Below are 19,549 nucleotides of genomic sequence, written 5' to 3' on the forward strand. Positions count from 1 at the left end.
TCTCAGTGTCACCGTTAACAACAGTTACATGGGAACAGGAGTCAGTCCTTCCACCGTTCAGTTAGGTTATGGTTGATCTATTAACTCCATTTACCCACCTTGATTCTGTACCCCTTAATACCTTTGCCTAACAATAGTTTGTCAATCTTAGTTTTGACATTATCATTTGTCCCTCAGCCTCAACAGCTTTTTGTCGGAGAGAGTTCCATATTTCTACTCAACTCTTGGTGAAAACACCCCAAATGGCCTGGCTCTTGTTTAATGTTAAGTCTCCTTGTTCTGGGCCTGCACCACCCCCCACCCCCCCCAACAACCCCTCTATCCACCCTCATGACTCCTTCAATCACCCGAAACTCCTCAATTAGGTCACCCCGTAGTCTTCCAAACTTGAGGGAATTCAAGCCTTGTTTATGCAATGGCCCTGATGGTTTAACCCTTTCAAGCCCAAACTAATGTTCTTGACCCTCCATTTAGGTTTCTCCGCTAAGAAATGTTCACAAAGAAAGAAAAGACTGTAAAAGATCCCATGCCACTAGTTTGAATGAGGACAGGGGAATTATCCCGAGTTTCCTGGCCAATATTTATCCGTCAACCAATATGACTTAAGAAAAAACAGATTATTTGGTCGTTATAACACATTGCTCTTTATGGGATCTTGCTGTGTACATGTGGCTTCCATGTTTCCTACATTACTGCAGCAGCTACACTTGGTTGTAAAGCGCTTTGGGATGTCCTGAGGTTATGAAAGGCGCTATATAAATGCAAGTGTTTTACTTATCCTCCTTCTTTAGACCCTGTCTGTCATATTAGCCGACAATTGAGTGCGCTTTAAAAGCAGTTAAGTTGATGCAGAGCATCTTGTGGCATTCTGAGAAGATGAGAAACAGGGTTACCAACCCCCCAGGATTGGTCTGGACTCTCCAGGAATTGGAGATCAATCTCCAGGACACTGTTGTGTGCAACCCTGGAGAAAAATCATCAGGACATTCAGAAAGGTTTTTATTTGGTCACTTCCTTTGACCATTTCTTTTTACCAGATATAAGAATATGGGGGGAAAGAAAGGCTGTTTGGCTGACAGTCAGGCATCATCCAATTGGGTAATGAGTCTTTTTGCTTTCCGATTGACGTAGGAAGGCCGTACGTCACAAGGATGGACATGTTGGCCGATTAATGGCTGGAGCGTGGGGGGCAAGTCAAGTGATGGAACCTCCAGGAATACATTTATTGACAGTTGGCGACCCTACAGGGCATGAATGCAAGTTCTTTCATGCACTATGCAGTTGGGTTTACTAGCAAAGGTTTTCAATAATGATGAAATGCAGGATCACAGCCCACAGGGATTGTGCTCCAGAATTCTGGAACTAATGTCCTTAAGCCTTTCCCCACAATAACGTCCCCTATCAGTGTTAGGCTGCCTTAACACGTCTCTTCCCAATTTCAAATGCCAACCTTCAAAACTCACCTCTTCAACTTCGACTAGGCATCCCCAAACACCAGCTCTTCTTACAGCCAGTTCTCCCTGTTTAGGCTGAATCAGCTAAGGAAAGGGGAAGAAAGAGTCGACAAATATAAACTACCGTAGATGCTGGAAATCTGAAATCAAAACGGGAAAGTGCTGGAAATGCTCGGCAGGTCTGGCAGCATCTGTGCAGAGAGAGACAGAGTTAAAGGTCTGTGACCTTTCAATGTTGTTCATCAGGCATTTCTCCCAGTCAGAGTAGAGCAGAATAAATTCAAGGGATTAAAAATACTCACATTTCTATAGACGCTTTCAGGGCACAAGGCTTTGTAAAGTGCTTTATGCCTAATGAAGTATTTTTGACGTGTAGTCTCTGCCGTAATGTAGGAAATGTGGCAACCAATTTGCACACAGAAAAATCCCACCAACGGCGATGCAACAATGACTAGCTAATCTTTTTTTTCAGTGAATGTTGGCTGAGGGAGGAAGATTAGCCAGGTGATCAGGAGAAACTCCCCCATTCTTCAAAATGGTGGCAAATAATCTTTCATGACCACTGGAGGGGGCAGATTGGGCCTCGGTTTAACATTTCCTCTGAAAGACAGCACCTCCAACCGTGCAGCACCCCCTCAGTAGTCCACTGGGAGTATCAGCCTCTATAAATCTCATAAGGGGGAGGGGGAGGGGGAGGTGGGGGTGGGCCTGAACCAACAACTTTCTGGTTCAAAGACAAGATGTTACCCATTGAAACACAGCCTAACGCTGATAGGGGATGTTACTGTGGGAAAAGGAAGAAATCACCAGATAGGATTAGCTCGTTGCAACACATTCTCGACTTTAAAACAAATTGAAATGGGACCTTCATCCATGGCTGTATTGCTGGTGCAGATACACGGTGAAGAGAGAAACAGAGTTAACGTTTCGAGTCTGTACGACTTCTTCAGGGATGCACGAGTCATACGGACTCATAACATTAACTCTGTTTCTCTCTCCACAGGTGCTGCCCAGACCTGCTGAGTTTTTTTTTAGTCCATTCACGGGATGTGGGCTTCACTGGTTGGGCCAGCATTTATTGCCCATCCCTAATTGCCCCTTGAGAAGGTGGGGGGGGTGAGCTGCCTTCTTGAGCCGCTGCAGTCCATGTGGCGTAGGTACACCCACAGTGCTGTTAGGAAGGGAGTTCCAGGATTTTGACCCAGCAACGCTGAATGAACATCTCCAAGCCAGGATTTTCTGTTTTTAGTTCAGAATTCCAACATCTACAGTATTTTGCTTTTACACAGTGGAGATGTCAGGGTCAATCTGTGATCTGTGCTCAGTGAGCTGACAGGGCTGCTAGTGCTACTGAAGACCTCGGCTATGGGAGAGAAAAATAATATAGGTTTCCTGTCCTTGATCTTGAGCAGTCCAGCAGCGACTGCCACCTGAAACTCACGTGTGGGCTGTATAATAGGATTGGGTTTGGCAGTGATGCTGTACTTAGTCGAATAGACGTCAGGTGCTCACTGGAACACACACTTGGAAGATGCAACTGGCACTCAAGGACCTGTCCCCCAGCACACAGTGGCATAAATAGATCACGCTGGACAAAGTGTTAAAGAAGTCAGTACACGTGGGACTTTATCCCTGCTGAGGTGGGAAGTAACTGAACTGGGCTGATTTATATTGCACTGATAGAAGAAGTCTATTCTGATCTCCACTTAAAAGAAAACGCAACAGATTCACGACGGTAAGATTATAGTGCAGTCTCCAGTATCGAGTCTCCCATCGGTAAGGCAGCCCAACAACTTGTTGATCGCACAACTTCTGTTCCTAAAATAACACATCATGCACAAACCCATTTTGTTTCATTCAAGGGATCAAACACGTGGCTTTCACTTCGTACCAGGTCAAAATGCTGGGTTAACAAAGACCAGGCAGATTAACTAGAGCTTCTGCAAAGGGGCATTATGCGAATTTCCCCCATTTTCTGAACTTTTAGCCGGTGCTCTCAACCGTGCGAACCAATCAATATACTCAAAGGGGGCTGAAGCTCTTTGAAGCAGGGACTGGTTCTGGGATTGTGTAAATCTCGGCATTTCCATTTAACAAAGTTTGTGCAGGGATAGAGGAGCAAAAGAGAGAAAGGTTTTGACTTGTCTAAGGAGCGTTCTGCATTCATCATTTTTTTTTATTTGTACTGCTGGGTTAAAATGTCTGTGCAGGGTAAATCTATAAAAAGTGGTTTTATCTCTCTATCTCAACATGCTGCAGTAATTGCCTTTTGTGTGTTAGCTCCGTGCACCTGCCGGCCCCAGCTGTCAAACAGGGAAAACTCACTCTCCCCTTCCACTGATAGACAATAGGAAAATTATTGGAAGATGGAAGTTAATCACGTTTTCACTGACACGGGGAGGGTGGAGGAAAGAAGGGAGCAGGAATCAGCCAGAAATTATTTCGCTAATGAATCGTGAAGTTGCGGTTAATTCCACTGAAAGGTCACATTCGCCTATTTGGACAATGCGTGCGTGTTTGTGTAGGGGGTGCGGGGGGGAGAGCGGGGAAAAAGAATCAACCAGAAACAAACCTGACGGTTTTGATCAGGAGCATTCGGTGGATACGCCAAGGGCTCGCTAGACGCACCTTTCCGACCGTCAAAAAAAACACGCTGCCTGTGGAAAGCGAAAGACAAAATCCAGAGTGTACAATATCACACTCTGCATATTGACTGTCACTCGTTTAAATTCAAAGGGCTCCCCACAGGTCAGTGCAGTACTGAGCTTATAGACCAGTGAAATTCCAGGCTCTGTACCTTGTGTGTCGAGTTACACAATCACAGCCAGGACAGCAGTATGTGAATGAGTGTCTCAGGATGAAAACAGAATTACCTGGAAAAACTCAGCAGGTCTGGCAGCATCGGCGGAGAAGAAAAGAGTTGACATTTCGAGTCCTCATGACCCTTCAAGGGTCATGAGGACTCGAAACGTCAACTCTTTTCGGGTCATGAGGACTCAAAACGTCAACTCTTTTCTTCTCCGCCGCTGCTGCCAGACCTGCTGAGTTTTTCCAGGTAATTCTGTTTTTGTTTTGGATTTCCAGCATCCGCAGTTTTTTGTTTTTGTCTCAGGATGAGTCTGCTTAGCTCACTCGCTAGCACTCCTCTCTCTCTCTCTCTGAGTTACAAAGTTCTGGGTTTAAGTCTCACTTTAGTGCTTCAGCACCAAAATCAAGGCTGAAACTCTTAGTGCATTAATGAGGGAGTGCTGCGCCGTAGGAGGTGCTGTCTTTCAGATGAGACATTAAACTAAGGTCCCTTCTGCCTGCTTGAGTGAATGTAAAAGATCCCCAGGTATTGTTTTGAAGAGCAGGGAATTCTCCTCAGTGTCTTTCGTTTTGGATATGACAACAGTGGCTACACTTCTAAAGTACTTCATTGGCTGTAAAGCACTTTGAGACATCCAAAGTGTTATATAAATTACAGTCTTTTTATGAAGAAAGAGGAAAGTATTTCTGAACGTCTCCTGCTCCTGATTGCTATCCAGCGACCTCCAATGCGTGGGGAGGGTAACAATGGACTTGGCTGTGGTGCATAATCTATATTGACCAACACTTTTCTTTTCCCACCTATTTCCATTATTTTTAAATGTATTTCCATCCATTGTTTTATCTCTACCTTTTAGCCTATTTCGATCCCTTCCCCCCCACCCCACCCCCCACTAGGGCTATCTGCACCTTGCTTGTCCTGCTTTCTACCCTTAATGTCTCCATTAGCACATTTCTTAGCTAATATCACCACCGTCAACACCGCTTTGTCCTTTTGTCTATGACATCTTTTGGCAATCTCCACCTATCACTGAGATAAAGTTCTGTTGAAGAGTCATACGGACTCGAAACGTTAACTGTGTTCCTCTCCGCAGATGCTGTCAGAACTGCTGAGTTTTTCCAGATATTTTTATTTTTGTTTTTGTCCACCTATCACTGGCCCTCTATCCAGCTCTACCTGTCCCACCCCCCCCCTTAAACCAGCTTATATTTCACCTCTTTTCTATTTTTCCTTAGTTCTGATGAAGAGTCATTCGGACTCGAAACGTTAACTGTGCTCCTCTCCGCAGATGCTGTCAGACCTGCTGAGTTTTTCCAGGTATTTTTGTTTTTGTTCTAGATTTCCAGCATCCACAATATTCTGCTTTTAACTTGCAAATCAAACAATGGCCAGTTCTCAGAGTGGCGGGTGGTTAGTATCCAATCCTTAGGAAAGTAGAGAAAAAACAGCTCCTAAATGTTTCCACAATGATAAGAACATAACAAAGCAGGAGGAGTCCATTCAGACCTCCTTTGTTATTCAATATGACCTGAGCTGATCTCCCATCCCAATCCCACCTACCTGCACTATTTCCATATCTCAAAATTCCCTTAGTTTCCAAAAATCTATCGCTGTCTTAAATATGTTCAACAACTGAGCAATTACAACCCTCTGGGATCGGGGATCCCAATGGGTCACAACACTTTTGAATGATGAAAATTCTTCTGATCTCAATTCTAAATGGGTGACCCTTATTCTGAGACTGTGACCCCTCGTTTGTGACACTCCAGCCAGGGTAAACATCCTTCCAGAATCTATTGTACCAGTAATTATAATTCCTGCCTTTTCTATGGAAATTACATTGATGGTCTTCAGCATGTTCTTGTCGAGCACCAAGTCATTTGGCCTAACTGATCTACACTGGGGTAAACACTCTATATGAGCCTCCTTCCACCTCACCACATCTAACCTTCGGCTTATCTTTCTGTTCTGTTCTAAATGTGATTTATAATAAATGGCTCTTTGTACCTACTACTTTACAGATCAGATAGAATGACCTTGCGCTGTCAGACTGATAAACAAGATATCATCTTGAACCCTACAACCCAGTAACCCACTGATGTGTGGCACCGAAACACAGGATTTGCAGGGGGCTGCACTGAGGCATAAGGGCTAGGAAATCCAACACTCCATTCTGAGCTGAGCAAACAGATCTCAGTTGGACATTGGGAGGTCTACCTTTGGCCTCAGCGTTCCCAGGCTGAGGGGCAGGAAGCAAAGTCCGATGCAAAATTAAAACTTCCGCAGGCTCCATTTTTGAGCTAAGCCATTAGGAAGGTACCAGGCTTGACATCTGCGTTGAGTTAGTTGATCAGTGCTGCAGCTGTGAAAGGAGTGTTACTTGCTGGTTTGTTCCCCTGGGTGGAGGAGGAGGAAAAATGGTCAGGATTCCCAATCACCACATAGCGATTCCTGATGGAAATGTATGAGTGGGGATATTGGGCAATGAGCTCGACTATGGTGACCTCCATTCAAATAAGTTTCCTGACACTCACTCAAAGGGCAGTGAAAAAAGTTTTTTTATTTGAAATTTTATTCATGGGTTGTGGGCATACCTAACTGCCCTCGAGAAGGTGGTGGTGAGCTGCCTTCTTGAACAAGTGCAGTCCAGGTGATGTAGGTACAGCCACAGTGCTGTTAGGAAGTTCCAGTGACAGTGAAAGAGCGGTGATATGTTTGCAAGTCAGGATGTTGTGCGACTTGGAGGGGAACTTGCACCTGTAGGTCTTCTAGGTTGTAGAGGATGCAGTTTGGAATGTGCTGTCAAAGGACCCTCAGCAAGTTGCTGCTGTATACCTTGTAGACGGTACACGCTGCTGCCACTGTGCGTCAGCGATGGGAGGAAGTGAATGTTTAAGTGGGTGGATGAGTTGCCAACCAAGCGGCCTGTTTTGTCCTGGATGTTGTCAAGCTTTTGAATGCTGATAGAGCAACACTCATCCAGGCAATTGGAGAGTTTTCCATCACACTCTTGAGTTGTGCCTTGTAGGTAAAGGCTTTGGGGAATCAGGAGATGAGTTACTCGTCACAGAATTCCCAGCTTCTGACCTGCTCTTGTAGCCACAGTATTTATATGGCTGGTCTAGTTAAGTTTCTGGTCTGAGGAAATGCTGCAGTGATGCCCAGGGGCTGAGGTGTTTGTCCTCCGGTGACAGTCTTTCTTTGTGCTACGTGTGACTCTAACCAGTGGAGGGTTTTCCCCATTTCCCATTGACATCAATTTTACTCGGGCTCCTTGATGCCACACTCACTCAAATACTGCCTTGATGTTAAGAGGAATCACTCTCACCTCACCTCTGGAAATTCAGCTCCTTTGTCCATCAGGAGCAGAGTGGCCCTACCACAAACCAAATTGTCAGCAAAGCCAAACTGAGCATCGGTGAGGTTGTTGATATGTTTTGCTTGAAAGCACTGTTGAACAACACTTTCCTTTACTTTGCTGATGATTGGCCAGATTGGACTTATCCAGCTTTTTCCAGACAAGATGTACCTGGGCAATTTTTCAGTTTGCCAGTGTTGCAATTGTACTGGAACAGCTTAGCTACGAACGAGACTAGTTCTGGAGCACAAATCTTAAACACTATAGCTGAATGTTGGAACCCATAGCCTTTGCTGTATCCACTGTGTTCCGCTCCTGCTTGATATCACGTCGAGTGAATCAAATTGACTTAAAGCTGAGACTGGTGATTATAGGGATCTTAGGAGGAGGCCAAGATGGATCTTCCAGCTGAAGGTGGTTGCAAATGCTTCAGCCTCATCTTTTGCCCTCATGGAATGGGCTCTGCTATCATTGATGACGGGAAGCTCATGAAGTCTTATTTTTCATGACTGTATGTGGCAGGGCTACAGAGCTTTGATCTGGTCCATTGGTAGTGAAATTGCTTAGCTGTGAGCATTGCCTGCTGCTTCCACTGTTTAGCACACAAGCATTTCGGTGCAGTAGCCTCAATGGGTCAGGGCCTCATTTTAAGCTACACCTGGTGGTCTTCCTGGTATGCTCGCCTACACTCCTCATTGAACCAGGGTCAGCCCCTGCCTTGATGGCAATGCTAGAATGAGGGATATGCCAGTCCATGAGGTAACAGATGGTGATGAATACAATTCTACCAGCCAACAGTGCCTTATGGAACAAAAACAGAATTACCTGGAAAAACTCAGCAGGTCTGGCAGCATCGGCGGAGAAGAAATCAGTTAACGTTTCGAGCCTTCATGGCCCTTCGGCAGAACTGAAGCATAGTTAGAAGAAGGGACAAATATAAATTGGTTTAAGGTGGGGGGGTGGGGGGGGGGGAGGTGGTGGGGGGAGAGAGAGACACATTGAGGGTGTGGTGATTGTGGAGATGAGCAGATAATCAAAAGATGTCACAGACAAAAGGGTCAAAGAGGTGTTTTGTCTGAGAAAAGTGCTAATTAAGAATGGAGGACAGGATATTCAAAGTACAGCTCTAGTGGGGGTGGGGTGGAAAGGCTAACAAGGTTTTAGTTTTAGATTTAAAAATAATGGAAATAGGTGGGGAAAGAAGAATCTATATAAATTATTGAAAAAAAAGCCGGGGGGTGGGGAGGGAGAGGGGGGAGAAACGGGGTGGGGATGGGGGGAGGGGGAGTTTAAGATCTAAAGTTGTTGAATTCAATATTCAGCCCGGAAGGCTGTAAAGTGCCTAGTCGGAAGATGAGGTGCTGTTCCTCCAGTTTGCGTTGGGCTTCACTGGAACAATGCAGCAAGCCAAGGACAGACATGTGGGCAAGAGAACAGGGTGGAGTGTTAAAATGGCAAGCGACAGGGAGGTTTGGGTCTTTCTTGCGGACAGACCGCAGGTGTTCCGCAAAACGGTCGCCCAGTTTGCGTTTGGTCTCTCCAATGTAGAGGAGACCGCATTGGGAGCAACGAATGCAGTAGACTAAGTTAGGGGAAATGCAAGTGAAATGCTGCTTCACTTGAAAGGACTGTTTGGGCCCTTGGACGGTGAGGAGAGAGGAAGTGAAGGGGCAGGTGTTGCATCTTCTGCGTGGGCATGGGGAGGTGCCATAAGTGGGGGTTGAGGAGTAGGGGGTGATGGAGGAGTGGACCAGGGTGTCCCGGAGGGAACGATCCCTATGGAATGCCGTCAGGGGGGGTGAAGGGAAGATGTGTTTGGTGGTGGCATCATGCTGGAGTTGGCGGAAATGGCGGAGGATGATCCTTTGAATGCGGAGGCTGGTGGGGTGATAAGTGAGGACAAGGGGGACCCTATCATGTTTCTGGGCAGGAGAAGGCGTGAGGGAGGATGCGTGGGATATGGGCCGGACACGGTTGAGGGCCCTGTCAACCACCGTGGGTAGAAAACCTCGGTTAAGGAAGAAGGAGGACATGTCAGAGGAGCTGTTTTTGAAGGTAGCGTCATCAGAACAGGTGCGACGGAGGCGAAGGAACTGAGAGAATGGGATGGAGTCTTTACAAGAAGCGGGGTGTGAGGAGCTGTAGTCGAGGTAGCTGTGGGAGTCGGTAGGCTTGTAATGGATATTGGTGGACAGTCTATCATCAGAAATTGAGACAGAGAGGTCAAGGAAGGGAAGAGAAGTGTCAGAGATGGACCATGTGAAGATGATGGAGGGGTGGAGATTGGAAGCAAAATTAATAAATTTTTCCAGGTCCCGACGAGAGCATGAAGCAGCACCGAAGTAATCATCGATGTACCGGAGAAAGAGTTGTGGGAGGGGGCCGGAGTAGGACTGGAACAAGGAATGTTCCACATACCCCATAAAGAGACAAGCATAGCTGGGGCCCATGCGGGTCTCCACCCCTCCATCATCTTCACATGGTCCATCTCTGACACTTCTCTTCCCTTCCTTGACCTCTCTGTCTCAATTTCTGATGATAGACTGTCCACCAATATCCATTACAAGCCTACCGACTCCCACAGCTACCTCGACTACAGCTCCTCACACCCCGCTTCTTGTAAAGACTCCATCCCATTCTCTCAGTTCCTTCGCCTCCGTCGCATCTGTTCTGATGACGCTACCTTCAAAAACAGCTCCTCTGACATGTCCTCCTTCTTCCTTAACCGAGGTTTTCCATCCACGGTCGTTGACAGGGCCCTCAACCGTGTCCGGCCCATATCCCGCGCATCCTCCCTCACGCCTTCTCCTCCTTCCCAGAAACATGATAGGGTCCCCCTTGTCCTCACATCACCCCACCAGCCTCCGCATTCAAAGGATCATTCTCCGCCATTTCCGCCAACTCCAGCATGATGCCACCACCAAACACATCTTCCCTTCACCCCCCCTGACGGCATTCCATAGGGATCGTTCCCTCCGGGACACCCTGGTCCACTCCTCCATCACCCCCTACTCCTCAACCCCCACTTATGGCACCTCCCCATGCCCACGCAGAAGATGCAACACCTGCCCCTTCACTTCCTCTCTCCTCACCGTCCAAGGGCCCAAACAGTCCTTTCAAGTGAAGCAGCATTTCACTTGCATTTCCCCTTAGTCTACTGCATTCGTTGCTCCCAATGCGGTCTCCTCTACATTGGAGAGACCAAACGCAAACTGGGCGACCGTTTTGCGGAACACCTGCGGTCTGTCCGCAAGAAAGACCCAAACCTCCCTGTCGCTTGCCATTTTAACACTCCACCCTGTTCTCTTGCCCACATGTCTGTCCTTGGCTTGCTGCATTGTTCCAGTGAAGCCCAACGCAAACTGGAGGAACAGCACCTCATCTTCCGACTAGGCACTTTACAGCCTTCCGGGCTGAATATTGAATTCAACAACTTTAGATCTTAAACTCCCCCTCCCCCCATCCCCACCCCGTTTCTCCCCCCCAACCCCACCCCGCTTTTTTTTCAATAATTTACATAGATTCTTCTTTCCCCACCTATTTCCATTATTTTTAAATCTAAAACTAAAACCTTGTTAGCCTTTCCACCCCACCCCCACTAGAGCTGTACTTTGAATATCCTGTCCTCCATTCTTAATTAGCACTTTTCTCAGACAAAACACCTCTTTGACCCTTTTGTCTGTGACATCTTTTGATTATCTGCTCATCTCCACAATCACCACACCCTCAATGTGTCTCTCTCTCCCCCCACCACCTCCCCCCCCCCCCCCACCTTAAACCAATTTATATTTCTCCCTTCTTCTAACTATGCTTCAGTTCTGCCGAAGGGCCATGAAGGCTCGAAACGTTAACTGATTTCTTCTCCGCCGATGCTGCCAGACCTGCTGAGTTTTTCCAGGTAATTCTGTTTTTGTTTTGGATTTCCAGCATCCGCAGTAGCTTTTTGTTTTTATCTTTGTGCCTTATGGATGTCCGGTTTCTAGTCATTGGAAATTGGAGGTCAATTGTAAATTTCAATACTATGATTGACAGATTTTTTTTGTTAGCTATGGGCATTAAGGGTAAAGGGGTCTAATTAATAGATCAACCATGATCAAATCAAATAGTGGAACAAGTGCAAAGGGCTAAATTACCTACTCCTGCTTCAATGTGGGTAATGGCCATCAACAAGGCATCAGAAAGAGACTGCTGGAGGTGGAAACATACTGCATAAGGGACAAAGGTGCGGTAATCTTCCTCTTTCCGATGGGGAGAATCACAACTAATTTCTTAATCTCTCTGTTAAAATGCTGCACCGGGCTGTTTTATTGCACAATATGGCAGCAAGTTTAACACAATGGTTAAAAAAAAGTTTGCAATGGAGTCTATCACATAAGGACGGCAAAATATGCTCTTTCATACGGTTGACACATATTGCAGTTCTGCTCCAGGACTCAGCCAGACTTTCAATTGCTAGATCGGCCAACCGGGAACCTGCTAGATACAGGAGCGAACTTTAAAATTTAGTGCAAACAACATTTTGTAAGAAGGGTGCTTAGATTTTATATAATGATGGCTGTCTGGAAATGATTACAAGACACACTCATTATTAGTTAAAAACTTGCATTGATATAGCACCATCCTGTCTCAGGACAGTACAACATGGAACTAGTGAATGACCAGGAATGTTGACCAGGACACCAGGAGAACTCCCTCATCACCTTTGAACAGTGACGTTGGATTTTTTGATTTGCACATGCAATTACTTTATCTAGAAGATGGCATCTTCAACATCGCAGAGCTCCATCATACTGCACTAAAGTTGCTAGGCTGTGTTCAAGTTTTAATGGGACATGAGTCCACAATACTGAGGGTGGGGGGGGGGGGGTGGGAAAGAGTGTCACCAGCTAAGCCAAACTGAAAAAGACCCAGAATTATGAGTAGAGCCTAATGAAGTTAATTCTTCGTCATTTCCCCCATCCCCAAAAGTGTTGACCCATAATGGGATATAGCTACATAAGTGGCTGAAGCCCCCAAGACACCAGAGTGTGGTGGGTGACAACAGTAAAAGTTTGTCCCCACCCAATGTCCTGACACACACTATTTGCGGCAGCAGTTACAACCCAGTTAAAGCTAGAGCACAGGCTGATTTTCCTCTTCTCAGCATTGGCATCAACGGAGGTCAGATAATTCTGCGCAAACTGAACTTGGCATCTGGTTCCACGCCAAAGAGCGTTTACCAGTTTATCATAAACAGAAGAAATCAAGTGACTGCATCAAAACACCCACTCATAATACTGGTATCCATTGCTCGGTAACAAATACCTTCAAATTTACAAAGTAGCTTAATTTCATGTTGGGTTTGTCTTCGTAAAAACAATTAACAGAGGTCTGTATCATTTGGGGAGATGGTGGTGTAGTAGTGAGAAATCCAGAGGCCCTGGCTAATGCTCTGGGGACATGGGTTCAAATCCCACCACGGCAGCTGGTGGAATTTAAATTCAATTAATAAAATCTGAAATTAAAAGCTAGTCTCAGTACAAGTGACCATAAGGCCATTGTTGATTGTCGTAAAAACCCATCTGGTTCAACTAATGTCCTTTAGGGAAGGGAATCTGCCGACCTTACCCGGTCTGGCCTACATGTAACTCCAGACCCACAGCAATGTTGTTGACTCTTAACTGCCCTCTGAAATGGCCTAGCAAGCCATTCAGTTCAAGGGCAATTAGGGATGGGCAACAAATGCTGGCTTTGCCAGCAACACCCACATCCCATGAAAGAATAAAAAAACCCAATATCCTGAGGTGCAGGGTAGCAAGAGTCATCAATATGATCAACTATTGGCAAGTGGTATGTACCACTGCAAAAACAAAACAGACATAAAAAGCAACACCCACTGACTTATTCTTTTAGCTCCACGTTCCACCAGGGCACTGTGCCATATAGACTGGAAGGATCTCTTACCAGCCTGCACCCTACACTATGCATTGTGTGATATTGGGAGAAGAGGAAAGAAAATTTGTAGAACACATAACTGATGCTGTAGCTACCAAATGTGGAATGGTACTGAGGTACACAGGTTCGGAAGAGTTTAATCCCCAGTCTACACTGGGTTGTTGACCTCAGGCAGAGCAGTGCTACAAATCAGTTCAACTGCATGGGTAGTTAGGATAAAAGAAAAACAAGTCAGCTAAGTAACTTGGCCTTGAATGCGCTTTAGTGAACATCACTGGTAAATACAGGAGTGTGGAAAGCATCAGGATTAGACTGTGAGAAGGCATTTTATCTAAGAGGCTAATGACACTTAATGTTTAGGCTGTCAGATTGTACAAAGTAGTGGATCGCTGCCAGAGCTGGGAGATTCATACACCAATGACCAGAAAGGAGACGTCTAAAAGAAATCAAATGGGACCTTTGGCATGACGCAAATACACAACTCCTGACTGCTTACCCATTAAAATATTGAGGACAGGAAACTCACTACCACATGGAGCGACTGACGTGAATTGCCCAGAAGCATCTAAATGGGAAGATGAATAAGTACAAGCAGAAAGGAACAGGAGTATATGTAGTGATAGGGTGAGATTTAGAAGAATAAGAGGGGATCTTATTCAAACGCAAAGTTTTTACAGGGCTTGACAGGGTAGGACAGGGGGGGGTCTAGAACCAATGGACACATTCTCAGCATAAGCAGATCATCATTTAGGACTGAGATGAGAAGGTATTTCTTCACTCAGAGGGCGGTGAATCTTTGGAATTCTCTGCCCCAGGGAGCTGTAGGGGCTCAGTTGTTGAATATGTTCATGGCTAAGATCGATAGGCTTCTAGATATTAAAATCATCGAGGGATACAGGGATAGTGCAGGAAAATGGTGTTGAGATAGAAGATCAGCCATGGCCTCACTGAATGGCAGAGTGGGCTCGAGGGGCTGAATGGCCTACTCCTGCTCCTACTTGTTACGTTCTTATAAAGTGTAGGGAGAGGCTCATGTGGAGATTAAACACTGGCACAGGCCAGCTGGGACTGTTTCTGTGCTGTAAATTCTATATAAGGGGAGGACTAGTGGCATAGCACGCTGATGGCGTTCTACTAATTTACATTATTACGCCCTAATTACGCACTTGCAATCTCAACCATCAGAGGAATGAGTGAATGAAGTGCGAGTTACCCCAGACCTCCTCCTACACTAGTTAATGAATAGTTTTAAAGATCCACTGGAGCAAGTTACATTAGCATCTAAAGGCCAACTCTCAAGAGCTGCAGGAACCACGCACAATTCCTAAAGTTGTCATGGGTTTTATGTTGCACCTCTCCACCGATCATAAGCTTTTCCTCCACTCAGTAGTACAATTTTGACTTCGTTTCCCTCAAAAAAAATAAATTTGATCCTCAATTGCATCTTCAATTAGATTATAGCAGAGATTTAATAAAACATCATACACACATTATGAAGACCAGGAGTTCAGCCTCTCGGGCCTGCTCCACCATTCGATTAGACCATCACTAATCTGCACGCCAACTTCATTTGCCTGTTGATATTCCGTATCCTCCAAACGAACAATCACCTCTGTCCTGACCGCCAGAATCCACAGCCTTTTGGGTGGAGGGTGTTCCAGATTTCCACTACCACGTGTGTGAAGAGTGTTTTTCTGATCTCACTTCTGGAATGGAATGGCCCTGATTTTAAAAGTGCGCCCAGCCCCACAACCCACTGTTCTGGATTCCCCCAACAGAGGAAATCGTTTTGCTGTGGTTAACGTTTAAAGATATGAAAAACAACACAAATAGTTCTTCACCAAAGCCCACTTCTTTCTTCCTTATCCACCCCAAAAAAACACTTTTGTTTAAATCTTCAAACAAGCTTCTTTTATCAGTGTACATGTGGATGGTGCCTTCAGAAACTTAAGAGGCCACCTGTCTGATCTCCTCACTGGGGACTAAGGGTATGCAATATTGGCAATCCTGAATAGGGAGTAAGAAAGGAATTAAATGTTAAGTAGGGCAATATGATTTGCAAGAGGTCCAAGAAGTTGATACCCCTTAAAAATTTATGCTTTTGAAAATTCATTGATAAGGTTCAGTAGCCCATGCAACACATATGGAGCCATTGTTCAGTGTAAATAAGCATAGGCATTGCATGCCATAACAACGTTAAACACAGCAAGATTGGGACTGTCCAAAACAACACGATACAGTTACAAACATGGAATAGGTTCCACAGACACTTCTGCGCTGGTTTCAACTGCCATGAAATTTACGTGGAATTTTAAATTTCTTGCTGTTCGTCTTCATAATTTTATTAAACACCTCACTGAACTACATTCTGTTCCATATGCACATCATTTACAGAATGTTACAGATGTGAAATTGTATTGATTGTACAAGGAAAAGGAAAACTAAATTTTGGTAGACACCATTTTGCAGGCACTGTATACAAACCTGTGTGCAGATTTAATAGTTGGTACATTTAGTACTGTTTACAGTCACAATGATAAGACAATTGGATTCCCCCCCCACCCCCACCCCAGTGTAACCACAATTGAACTACTGGCTCGTTTAAAAAAAAAATGGCAGTTTTAAAAAGCCTATTCCTTCAATTAACTAAAACACATGACAAGCTAATGAAGTGGATCACACGTGACTTTTCCTTGGCATTCAAATCATGTCGGTACATCTAAAATGGCAGCCAATATCAGGACTTGTAATGGGCTATGATCACCAGTATTCCATCCCTGTGTTGTCTTCCATATCTAACCCTGCCAGCCAAAGGGGAAGGAGAGTACGGAATTTAACTGGACTCCATCCGGGGATAGCTTTCACTGTATGCACAGCCTCAGGGTGAAGACACCATTGCTCAACTCCAGCTCGCAGCAGTGGGCCACACTTCCTTCGGTAGCTCTGTAATAGAGTAGGAGGGTGGGACTGGAAGTCAGGCTTGCGTTACTGCGGCTTGGACCGTTGCCATAGTTTGCTAGTCAAGGATCCGAGGGAGAGGCCAGAAGACTTCTGCTGTGATCGATCAGTTATTCGCTGTTGTTCTTCCTGGGGTTGGGGAACAGAAACCAGAAGAAGAGCTTAGTGCCGCCCCTTGGCTAATTCTACTCAAAATGTTTCAGACAGACTTTCATTAGAAAAGGCAGGTCTAGAGATACCAACAACTTGTACTTATTTAACAAAACAAAATGCCCTGGGGCACCTCACAAGAGCGTTTAACGAATGTTAGCACTTGGGCAATCTAAGGAGATATCAGGTCAGGTGACCAAAAGCTTGTTCAACAAGGTAAGTTTTAAGGGACATCTTAAATGAGGGGGCGGGGCCAGACAAGGCAGACTGGGCCGGGTGGGGTGCGGCCAGAGACAAAAAGCGAAAGAGAGTGAGTGTGTAAGAGAGAGAGAGAAACAAAGAGAGAAAGCGGTGGGGAGATTTAAGGAGGGAATTCCAGCAATTAGGGATTCGGCAACTACAGGCACAGCCACCATGATGGAGCAATTAAAATTGGCCAGAATTGAAGAACCGCAGATATCCAGGAGGTCATACGGCATGAGTACATTACAGGGATGAGGAGGGGCCATGGAAGGGTTTAAAAATAATTATTGGAGTTTTTAAAGAGTTGTTTAGCCGGGAGCCAATGCAGGTCAGCGAGCAAAGGGATGATGGGTAAAGAGGACTTGGTGCGAGTGAGGACACATGCAACAGAGTTTTGAATGTCAAGTTTACAGAAGGTAGAATGTGGAAGGCTGTCAAGAATGCATTGCAATAGTCAAATCTAGAGTTGGAAAAGGCATGGATGGGGGTTTCAGCAGGAGCTGAGCTGAGGCTGTTGTGGAGTTGGACAGTGCGTTATGGATATCTCTGAAACAATCCCCAAAAGAACTTGCACTTGTATAGTGCCTTTTATGATGAAGTCAATGAAGTGTAATCCCTATTGCAAGACAAGAAATTTGGCAGCCAATTTGCATACAAGGCCCTACAAACTGAATTAAGATAATTACCAGTGTCGCAAACATCTAGTTCATGGCTCACATGTTCTAGAATATAATTTTTAGTTTTAGGGATTAAATATTTAATTGTGGAAATGGGCAAATGCAATTAAAGCAAACTTGGAGCCTATTACACTTAAAAGGTTGTGGCCATGTTGCCTTAAGAGGTTCTCAGCTAGAAAGGTAGGGTAATTACAATACTGGGCTTTAGGGATTGAGAGCTCAAAAGGAGACTCATATTTGTTTAATAAAGTCAGGATAGGAGAGGGAAGAAATCTATAACACAGCAGGTGGGCTTACTTAGCTAGAGATCTGGAGACATGATGTCTGCAAAGCTTGCACCAATGGCAAATGAGTTTAAAAGCATTCAGTAAACCCTGAAAGGTTGCAAAACCCATTTACATCATCAGTTCAAAGAGCAAATTGTAAATGAGGGATACTTAATCTAAAGTCAGTTTGAGGACAGCGGAGAGCAGTTATGTTGTTATGGAGATGGGTGGAGCTTAGGGAGGTTCTCTGGTTTCAAGTTATCTGGATGCTGGCTGAGAGAGTCAGTTGCGGTTTGGACCTGTTATGATTTGCAGCTCACTGAGAGAAGTTAGTGACTGTTAAGACAGACCTGCCCTGTAAGCAGAGTAAAAGAGCTGATGTCATAGTTGAGTGTGTGGAATGCAGGTGAAGGTTTAATCTCAGCTTGAATCTTGTGAGGGAACAGGACCTGGAAGATTGCCTAGTTTGAAGCTCGTGGGGGAATCTTCAGTCACCCTCACAGTGACTTATTGCAGAATAAAGTAGTCAGCTCAATTAGCGTGCAAGCATTGAAAGGTGACCAGAACTAGGGACAGGGGCTTCCACAGTTGAGAGGGGGTAAATTAACGATTTTCTTCTGATAATAGCTGGAGCTGAGCAAAATTCACCAAAGCACTGTGGCACACTTATGGGTGGGCCCTACATCAGTAAATAACTAAGGCTGATGTTTCTTGTAAGAGAATTCTTGAGGGAAGTAAGAAGTAAACCTGAGTGCATAACATGTAGTTAAGGAGCCATAGTATTAACGGAATCATATTTGCTTTGTTTAATTCTTTTATATTCAATAAAGTTTGTTTTGTTAAAAAGTGAAATCTTGTGACATAAAAATACCTGGAAAAACTCAGCAGGTCTGGCAGCATCTGCGGAGAGGAACACAGTTAACGTTTTGAGTCCATATGACTCTTCAACAGAACTAAGGAAAATTGGAAGAGGTGAAACATAAGCTGGTTTAAAGGTTGGGGGTGGGGGTTGGTGGTAGAGCTGGGTAGAGGGCCAGTGATAGGTGGAGATTGTCAAAAGATGTCATAGACAAGGACAAAGAGGTGTTGAAGGTGGTGATATTATCTAAGGAATATGCTAATTGGTGACATTAAGGGTAGAAAGCAGGACGAGCAAAGTACAGATAGCCCTAGTGGGGGTGGGGTGGGGGGAAGGGATCGAAATAGGCTAAAAGGTAGAGATAAAACAATGGATGGAAATACATTTTAAAATAATGGAAATAGGTGGGAAAAGAAAAATCTATATAACATATTGGAAAAAAGGGGGATCGGAAAGGGGGTGGGGATGGGGCAATTATGTCTACCAAAAAGGGATTAGAACCTGCTGCAGACTGAGAAACGACGCAACAGAGCAAATCTCTGTGTTGAGTGAAGATGAGTGAAGACCAAACGCAGACTGGGTGACTGCTTTGCAGAACACCTTCGGTCTGTCCGCAAGCATGACCCAGACCTCCCTGTCGCTTGCCATTTCAACACTCCACCCTGCTCTCATGCCCATATGTCCATCCTTGGCCTGCTGCAATATTCCAGTGAAGCTCAATGCAAACTGGAGGAACAGCACCTCATCTTCCGACTAGGCACTTTACAGCCTTCCGGGTTGAATATTGAGTTCAACAATTTTAGACCATGAACTCTCTCCTCCATCCCCACCCCCTTTCCGA

The 19,549-nt window shown here is 45.2% G+C and overlaps 1 protein-coding gene across 3 annotated transcripts in view; it reads right to left on the minus strand.

Moving 5' to 3' along the window:
* Positions 1–786: 786 nt before the first annotated feature.
* timm50 (translocase of inner mitochondrial membrane 50 homolog (S. cerevisiae)) overlaps positions 787–19,549 on the minus strand; it is a 147,969-nt gene continuing 129,206 nt past the window's right edge. Inside the window, exons 10-11 of one of the 3 annotated variants that reach the window (XM_078533405.1) lie at positions 1,451–1,538; positions 787–964 (exon numbers count right to left, since the gene is read on the minus strand). In XM_078533405.1, the coding sequence (XP_078389531.1) occupies positions 807–964; positions 1,451–1,538 (246 nt within the window). In that variant the 3' untranslated portion in view covers positions 787–806. Of the gene's footprint in view, positions 965–1,450; positions 1,539–15,005; positions 16,643–19,549 lie in introns of those variants that run through there. The other 2 variants (XM_078533406.1, XM_078533407.1) reach the window with 2 other exon arrangements.

Source organism: Cetorhinus maximus, chromosome 32 (genome assembly GCF_964194155.1).
Source record: "Cetorhinus maximus chromosome 32, sCetMax3.hap1.1, whole genome shotgun sequence".
Taxonomy (NCBI): domain Eukaryota; kingdom Metazoa; phylum Chordata; class Chondrichthyes; order Lamniformes; family Cetorhinidae; genus Cetorhinus; species Cetorhinus maximus.